This window comes from Ctenocephalides felis, unplaced genomic scaffold (genome assembly GCF_003426905.1).
Source record: "Ctenocephalides felis isolate EL2017-DRISC unplaced genomic scaffold, ASM342690v1 CF-g0.4_SCAFFOLD_00845, whole genome shotgun sequence".
Lineage (NCBI taxonomy): Eukaryota > Metazoa > Arthropoda > Insecta > Siphonaptera > Pulicidae > Ctenocephalides > Ctenocephalides felis.
Window position 1 is genome coordinate 93,540,564 of NW_020536999.1, and position 9,865 is coordinate 93,550,428.

Genomic DNA, 9,865 nt, shown 5'->3' on the forward strand with positions numbered 1-9,865 from the left:
CCGTTTTCTTATAATTAACTGTTGAAAAAAAATTTAGCCGATTTTTATGAAACTTTTTTGGCGATGTATATCATGGTCTCATAGAACTTACTGAAATATTACGGGTTTTACGACATGCAGTTTAATTTGAAAATTCATCAAAATTTGAGAAAATGAGAGTTTTTTCGACGTTTGTTAAAATTAAAATTAGACGATTTACTTGGTATAACGATAGAGTACTTGGTCTAAAAAACATACTAAACCATTAAAGTCCTACGGAAACTGGTTCAATTAAAAAAATGGTTGATTTTTGAAAATTTGCTCTTAGAAAATATTCCGAGTTAATGTGGTTGTTCGTTTTCATACTAATCATTCATAAATTAATTTATTTTTATTGATTAAGTCGATTATTTACACATATCGGAAAGTTTATGTAACTTGCCTCAAGGCAAAATACCAATACCAACTAGTTTATATCGCATTACTAGAGAGTATTTATAATATTATTGATTTTTTATTACATAAATATTCATTTAGATCACACTGAATTCGATGTTCACCGACTCATTGTACGTCGTTTGATCGATTATTGGACGCAATCTATTCCATTAATTGTAAGGAAACTTATCACTAATATAGGTGTTTATTGCTAAACTATTTCTGTACAAACAATTTTGAAAATATAAGCATTTTATTCCTGCAAAAAGTGCAAAATGTTTGAATTTCAGGCTAAAAAGTATTTGCAGGCATTATTAATCGAAGGAATATAAGCTAACTGTTTATAAATTTCTTTAATTTTAAACCATTGTGATACAATACAATAAAAATGGTTAGTTTTCTGAATACTATTCAAAGATTTTGTTTAATTTTGCAATAGTTCGACGATTCCTTTGCCCTGCCTCGTATGCAAGGTCTATTGGGGTCTTGTTATTGAGATCTACTACATTAGTGTTTGCACCTTTGTCCATCAATGCATTGACTATATTTTGATGACCAATATAAGCTGCAGAGTGCAATGGAGTCCAATTTTCTCTATCAACAGCATTAACATTGGCGCCTTTACTTACCAGAAACTGCACTACTTCCAAGTGACCATCTTGAGTTGCAAAGTGCAATGGAGTCCAATTTGTTTTATTAACAGCATTGACATCAGCGCCTTTACTAATCAGAAACTGCACTATCTCCAAATGACCATTTTCAGATGCAATGTGCAATGGAGTACAATTTTCTACGGCAACAGCATTGACATTGGCACCTTCACTAACCAGAAACTGTACTACCTCCAAATGACCATTTTGAGGTGCAATATGCAATGCAGTCCAATTTTCTACATTAAGTGCATTAATACTGGCGCCTTTACTAACCAGAAACTGCACAATATCCAATTGACCATTCTGTGCTGCGACATACAATGGCGTTCGTTCTGATCATCGTTAGCCTCAATATTCGCGCCTTTGTCGACCAATAGTTCAACTACAATCTTTGAATCCATTCATAGCTGCGCAATGGAGTGGCGTCACCTGTCCTTACTTTCGGCATTAATTTTGGCACCAAGGCCTACCAGTATCGAACCTTGCTAATTCTCCGTTGTATGCCGCGACATGCAAAGACGACCAATTCTTGTTAGCTTATATGGTTTATTTTAGCATTTCTACCCCAATAAAGGTGGACTTACTAATCGTTTTTTTATCGATTGCAGGATTTGTACTTTTTTGTCAACTTCTTTATTTTTGTGCACCACTTTGCCCTAAATACGAATTTATTAATTTGTAGAAAGCTATGACAATTCAAGATAAGGTCACTTGATTTTGTACCTGTAACTATTTCAGATGGTCCTTGTTGTTAGATATATCTTTATTTTTCTTCACCTGGTGGTTGCTTTGCAGATTCTTGTTCGAATTGCCAATTTCCTAACAATATCCAGAAATGTTTCGCCTTCCTTGTTGACAACATCACGGTTGCTCCTGCTTGAGGAGCAAGTGTATCAGTCGATCATAGTTTTTTTTGGCACCCACGTGTAGGCAGTGTCACCATCCTCATTCGTTGCATTTATATTCAATTCCCACTTTCTTAATAGTATGCTTGGACTATTTCATACCTGTTTCTTCAACTGCACTATGCAGGGTGTATTGTTTTTATTGGTTTCATCGACAATATTACTTAATTGAATACTGCAGGAGTTGAGTAAATCTTGGACTTTTTGCAAATGTTATCTCTGATGGCCTGAAATATTTCCTCGTGTTGCACTTTTCAGTGGATGTAGCAGACTATTTCCTCATTGTTGATGCAAAAAGACTAACTTATATAACAGTACAAACACTCACTTAAAAAATTATCAACTATTCTTGCTCATTTGATTCAGCGAATAGTAAAAGTACAATACACTATATATCTAACATCGATATCATATCAATTGCAAATTGTTGATTGATAAATAATCAAGCCAGTGCTGGCCAACATGCGAAAATAATAGAATAAATTATCAGTATGATCATAGTGCTCTTGTTCTTAATTTGCTATATTTTCAATGTATTATTAAATTAACAAAGTTAAAAAAATAACATTTTGGTGGTCTGAATATTACTATTATTGATGATTCATAAACATATAAAATATTGATACTAGGATGACAGATAGACAGTTGGATAAGTAGACATGTAAACTGGTAGACAAGCTGCAACATAGTCTGACAGATACGCAAGTAGACATCTAGAAAAATAAATATACAGAAAAACGGGTGAACAGATAGGCTGGTACAAAAGTAGATCAGCTGACTTTTGACAAATAGACACTCATTTATAATGAAATATTTTTATTGCAGTTTTGATAATTATTTAGTATCGTATTATTAGAGAGTATGTATAATTTTATTGCTTATTTAATATATCAAATGTTTTGATGTTCACTCATCTTATCATCTAGATCACCCGGAATTTGATGTTCACCGACTACTTGTACGTCGTTTGATCGATTGGACACAATTAACTATTAATTAATTAATACAATATTAATTGTAATAAAACTTATCGCTAATTCAAGTGTTAATTGCTAAATCTATTTATGTACAAACAATTCTAAAAATAAAAGCATTCTTCATCTTTATTCTTTGCAGAAAGTGCATACACGATTAAAGTTCAGGTTCAAATTAATATAAACTAAACTTTTCTATTAAATTCTTTTAATTTAAAACACATTGTCATTCAATACAACAAAAATGGTTTGTTTCTAACTATTATGTAGATGTGTTGCTTAATTTTTCAATAGATCGACGATTTCCATGTGCCCTTTTTCATAGGCAAAGTCTATTGGTGTCTTATTATTCAAATTTATTGCATTTGTTATTGCACCGTTGTCTATTAATTCTTTGACGATATTTTTGTGACCATTATAAGATGCAGAGTGCAATGGAGTACGATTTCCTATAATAACAGTATTGACATTGGCACCTTTACTAATGAGAAACTGCACAACTTCCAGGTGACCTTTTTCACATGCAATGTGCAATGGAGTCCAATTTGTTTTGTTAACAGCATTGATATCAGCGCTTTTACTAACCAAAAACTGCACAACCTCCAGGTGACCTTTTTGAGATGCACTGTGCAGTGGAGTCCAATTGGTTTCAGTAACGGCATTGACATCAGCGCCTTTACTAATCAGAAACTGCACCACCTCCAAGTGACCATTTTGAGATGCTATGTGCAATGAAGTGTAATTTATATTATTAACAGCATTGACATCAGCGCCGTTCCTAATCAGAAACTGAGCAACCTCTAATGTCCTTTTTGAGATGCACTGTGCAATGGAGTCAATTGTTTTTCAGTAACAGCATTGACATCGGCACCTTTACTAATGAGAATCTGCATTACTTTCAGTGACCATTTTGAGATGCAATGTGCAACGGAGTCCCTTCTCTACATCAACAGCAATAACATTGGCGCCTTTACTAATCAGAAACTGCACAACCTCTAGGCGACCTTCTTGAGATGCAATGTGCAATGGAGTCCATTTTTTACATCAACACCATTAATATTGGCGCTTTACTAACCAGAAACTGCACTATCTCCAAATGACCATTTTGAGATGCAAGGTGCAACGGAGTCCCCTTTTTACAATACCAGCATTAACGTTAGCGCCTTTCCTAACCAGAAACTGCACTACTCTCAAATGACCATTTGAGATGCAAGATGCAATGGAGTCCAATTTTCTACATTATCAGCATTAACATTGGCGCCTTTACTAACCAGAAACTGCACTATCTCCAAATGACCATTTTGAGTTGCAAGATGCAATGGAGTCCAATTTTCTACATTATCAGCATTAACATTTGCGCCTTTACTAACCAGAAATGCACTATCTCCAAATGACCATTTTGAGGCAAGGTGCAATGAAGTCCAATTTTCTACAATATCAGCATTAACATGGCTCTTTTACTAACCAGAAACTGCACTATCTCCAAATGACCATTTTGAGTGGCAAGGTGCAATGGAGTCCAATTTTCTACAATATCAGCATTAACATTGGCGCCTTTACTAACCAGAAACTGCACTATCTCCAAATGACCATTTTGAGATGCAAGGTGCAATGGAGTCCAATTTTCTACAATATCAGCATTAACATTGGCGCCTTTACTAACCAGAAACTGCACTATCTCCAAATGACCATTTTGAGTTGCAAGATGCAATGGAGTCCAATTTTCTACATTATCAGCATTAACATTGGCGCCTTCACTAACCAGAAACTGCACTATCTCCAAATGACCATTTTGAGTTGCAAGGTGCAATGGAGTCCAATTTTCTACATCGACAGCATTAACATTGGCGCCTTTATTAACCAGAATGTGCACTACTACCAAGTGACCATTTTGAGATGCAATGTGCAATGGAGTCCAATTTATTTTATTAACAGCATTGACATCAGCGCCTTTACTAATCAGAAACTGCACTATTTCCAAATGACCAGTTTGAGTTGCAATGTGCAATAGAGTCTTTCCTTCAATAACAGCATCGACATTGGCGCCTCTAGTAACCAGAATCTGCACAACCTCCAAGTGACCATTTCGAGTTGCGACATACAATGGCGTTTGTTGTTGATCATCGATAGCTTCAATATTTGCTCCTCTTTCGATCAATAGTTGAACTACATATTTGAATCCATTCATAGCTGCGCAATGGAGTGGCGTCAACTTGTCCTTACTTTCGGCATCTATTTTGGCACCAAGGCCTACCAAATATCGAACCCTTGCTAGTTCGCCGTTGTATGCCGCGACATGCAAGGCCGACCATTTTTTGTTAGCTATATGGCTTATTTTAGCATTCTTGTCTAACAAAAGTGGAGATACCAATTCTTTTTTATTATTGACTGCAGGATTTGCAGCTATTTTATCAACATTTATTACTTTCGGCTCCTCATTTTGCCCTAAAAACGAAATTTAGTAAATGTGTAGAAAGTTGTAATCATGACAGGAATTCAATATAAAGGTATACTTATTTTACTCCCAATGGATGTTGGCAGATTACTTGCCATTGTGGATGCAAAACTCTTATGTTTACATTATAAACTCTCACTAAAAAAATTATCAACTAGTTTTGTTCATTCGAATTTACACAATGTGTCAAGTACACATTTAAATGTATATCTAACAAGATTATTGTTATCATATCAGTCGACTGATAAAAGTAATCAAGCCAGGGCTGGCCAACATGCGGCCATAACGGAATTGTATAGTAGTGATGGCCAAAGTGTTTAAAACTACATATGTCTTTACTGTGTAATTATATGATAAAACTTTCTCTCATACATGAAGGATCATAAATGTCATTTTTTCATCATGCTTCAAATTTTCAAAAATTTTGTACAAGAATATAAAAGCGTTATATGTATATTTATAAAGCTTATTAAATTTTGCATTAAATTGCTTTTTTAGAAATATACAGTTTTGTGACAAAAAATTACAAAAAATGGAATCATACTAATAGATTTAGTTTTTTCAACAAGTGACACCTTCAAGTTTTACTATTATTGAAATATTGAGAAAATTTTGTAGTATCGCTTATGAACCTTATATATATTTAGATTTCCATTAAATTCTGCACAAGACTGCATTTTTGAAATACACATTGTTCTAACAAAATTTTGTAATATTTAGCCCCAAACTAAAAAAAATCTACCTATCACATTCGCTTATTAATTTATTTACAACAATATATTTATATATAACAAATGTAACAGATTACACGAATCGAATCTATAAACAACAATGTAACAAATGTCCTTTTTATTTAAACAAATTAACTATTTATTTATAAACTATTTAGTATTCTAAAATCATCTTCTTGAGAGAATCCGTTGCGTGATTTTCTTCGGCGTGTCGAAATGGATTCTTATGGCCTCAATTACGCATTTGTACGCATTACGGAATAAAAGATTTGTTATTATATAAATAAACAATTTGAAATTGTTATAGACACATATATACATATATACATACATACATACATACTATATATATATATACTAGGTGACCCGACAGACGTTGTCCTGTACCCACATCTACGTTTTTTAATATCCTTCACTAATATTTATACCGTTCAGTTGAAAATAATCATTATTGGCTCTCGAATTACTATTTACACCAATATATGAGTGATGTTGAATGTAGAACTGTTTCAAATAAAATTATTATTTTCAATTCCCACAATTAACACTTTAAATATCCTTCTAACAAATATTAAAAAATGTTCAATAAAATTGTATATTAAAAATTATACACTACAATTAATAGAACAAATTTATTTCCAATAGCTCAATTTATTTTAATGCCAAGGGTTATACAATTTTTCAGTCATACCTGTAGATGTGGATGTATAATAAATGATTTTTTGTTTATTCACGACTAAAAACATTAATTTTCCAAATTTATCACACAAAAAATCATCGTCTGCCTTTGTAATTTATGATCACGTGTTGAAAATGGAAGTCTTTTAAAAAGTATAACAAATTCAGAAAGAATTAATAAATAGCATTCGCGGTAAAGGTACAATAACACCTTGGACTTTTTAACCCAAAATAATTGCTTCAATAATGTTGCCTATAATTTTTATAATTTGTACCATATTTTAACTGCTTTTTAGTAATTTACGATCTAAATTACATTTTTTTTCACTAATAATTCAATATACATTATTACTTAAGTTTATATTTGAAGTGAATTAATTTATCAAATCCTGTGCTCTATTCAACCTACGATCAACAAAATTATTGCAATAAATAGAGAGGAAAAAAGCGTGTGCTTTGCGATTTTTTTTACTGTGCTCCAATTTGCTTGATATTTTGGAAATAGACTAATCTTAATCTTAAGTTCAGAAGTGAAAACAATTTGCACTCTTTCACCACCCCGGCATTAATTGGATTATAACTCTTTTAATTCCGATTTTATCAGTACTTGTAATACACTATTTTAATGGTAATTAAATGACCTACAACTTTATCTATCATAAATTTTACCGTAACTTCTCTTATTTTGAAATGGCGAAGGATTGAAGGACTCGAAAGACACTCTGGTTGGACACTATTAATATTTGTGTAACAGAAAAATAATAAAAAGCAATAATTAGTCAGTAAAATACCTTGAATTTTCATTTATATACCTTTATAGGTATCTTTTCTTTTTTAAATAGATTTTTTTTCATGAAATTATGAGCTTTTTGGAAATCGTTTGTACTAAAGTTGTATTTTCTAGAATCCATCAACATCTCGTAAACCAAGTTAATTCTAGATAGAATACGATTATTTTCAATTTTGGTGGAAATGGCACTCATAAACTATTTTATTTAAATGAAACAAAACATTGTATGCGTCCTTTATGTGCATGATAGCTCACTCATTTTACACGCAGAAATACTCATTAATTAAAGCTTATTTTAAGTACTATAAAACCCCATTTTCATAATTGTTTTTAGTCTCATTCAATCTTTTCCTCCAATAATAAGTTGTCAATCATTTACCTCCGGCCTTGTGTTAAAGTTCAAAGAGCCCAGTTGGTCAATTATGCGAATATTTAACTGAAGATGGAAGAGATTATCATCTCGAAAAGAAAGCAAGGAACTCATCTATTCATTTCTTGGACTATTCATGTGAAATGTACTATCACTTTTCTTCGACATTACCATCTTAAGATTTAATTATATACGAAATGGTAAGGCGATTGCATAAGATCTAAGTGAGAACAGGTGAGATCATGATTACTGGACCTTTGTTTAAACCTTGAGAAAGGGTTTTGATAAAAAAATTAGCATATAATATAAATATATGTAGGAATCACCAATGGAGAATCATTATGTAGCTCGACATTTTTTTTTCAAGTTTTATTTGATTAAATTTAAAATATATTTGTAAATTTTTATTGGTGATTTATATATGTTTGAAAAGTTATAAAATTTACTACAATGCACATATTTTTAATATACATTGTCTAAATAAATATGCTCAAAATTGCATTCTAAACTACAAAGTGTCACATTAGAACTTATCTAAACATCTAGCATTTCTTTAGTATTTAACAAATATTTTACCTTTTTGTTCAATTAGTAATGATTGAGAGAAGTGTTTATTAGTTTTTGGCAAAGGTAGGCCCAGCCACTTCGAAGATACCGAGCTAAATATGTAAAAAATGGCAGTTTTTGAGAGAACTAAACGTCCGATTTGAATGATTCAAAGAACTTTCTGCTTGTCTTAACAAATAATTGATTTTGGAAAAAAAATGTTGCTTAATTTTTTTCATTTTTGTATATCGAAAATAATTCAGATTTTATTTTAATTCTGACTATAGTTCTAATATACTTTAAACAAATAATTTCAACTTTGCAATTCAGTTTATATAATACTTATAAATATTAGACAATGTTACAATATTTATAATAATTTATTTGAAAACATTCAGTATTCCTCGAACATTTCGGTACGGTACGGGAAGTTCCAGCAATTTGCCTTGAGGCACGATGCCACCCCCCACTAGTGTTAATAGCAATTGAAATGGTTTGTCATTGGTTCTTCATTTTTTATTATTATATTTTTATGACATAATTAATAACTTTTATACATTCTCAAAAAACTTAATATGTACTATATAATTTTTTACATACATGAACATATATTGATATATAAATTTTTTCACAAATCCATGCTAAACAAGAAAAACTTATCTAAACATCTTAGACATTTTTTTTACTATTTTTGAAATATTTTAACTTACTTAAACAAGCAAATATATATTTTTGAAAAGCTTATTAAATTCTGCAAAAACTGCATTTTCAAAAATATACCATTTCATATTTTTTTTTGCAAAATTTTGCTCCAAACAAAAAAAAGCTTATGCACCTACACATGTATAACTTTCTATGCTTGCAAAATTATTCCAAGAATATCAATTATATCAATCTCAATTAAAGTGCTCTATTAAATAATAGTATTTTAATTACTAATTAATACTAAGATTCGTAGAAATATAAAAATTTAATTAAATTCCTGGTTTTGATATAAAAACTTTCAAACCTTTGCACCAAAGTGAGTGCCATCATCAATATTCGTTTTATATAATATACTGTCTTGGTATTAAATCCTTTACCAATTTCTTTAACAATCTTAATTTTTTTAAACTATCTATTATATTAAAATAATTTAACAGTTTGTTTAGAATGTGAGAATCTGCTTAGATTGCACATGGGATGTATCAGGAAGTTTACATTAGAAAGGAGATGCGGACATTCATCGGACATAAATATCATTTTGGAGGAAGATATAAGTCTTTTCCTCCAAAACAGGCCGAATCGGGTAAGAGATAGTTTGGTTTTTAAATTTAAAAATCAGTGCTGGCCAATAGCGCGCGTTG

At 31.3% G+C, this 9,865-nt stretch overlaps 2 protein-coding genes across 2 annotated transcripts in view; both read right to left on the bottom strand.

The window, feature by feature from the left end:
* The window catches only part of LOC113363077 (ankyrin-3-like), a 12,009-nt gene extending 10,077 nt beyond the window's left edge, over positions 1–1,932 (bottom strand). The window contains exons 1-2 of the mRNA XM_026605563.1: positions 1,848–1,932; positions 879–1,378 (exon numbers count right to left, since the gene is read on the bottom strand). Coding sequence (XP_026461348.1) covers positions 879–1,378; positions 1,848–1,932 — 585 coding nt within the window. The remainder of the gene's footprint in view (positions 1–878; positions 1,379–1,847) is intronic.
* A 1,296-nt stretch (positions 1,933–3,228) lies between these two features.
* Positions 3,229–9,865, bottom strand: part of LOC113363078 (ankyrin-3-like) — an 8,661-nt gene continuing 2,024 nt past the window's right edge. Inside the window, exons 3-5 of the mRNA XM_026605565.1 lie at positions 4,441–5,394; positions 4,149–4,378; positions 3,229–3,771 (exon numbers count right to left, since the gene is read on the bottom strand). Of these exons, the coding sequence (XP_026461350.1) occupies positions 3,229–3,771; positions 4,149–4,378; positions 4,441–5,394 (1,727 nt within the window). The remainder of the gene's footprint in view (positions 3,772–4,148; positions 4,379–4,440; positions 5,395–9,865) is intronic.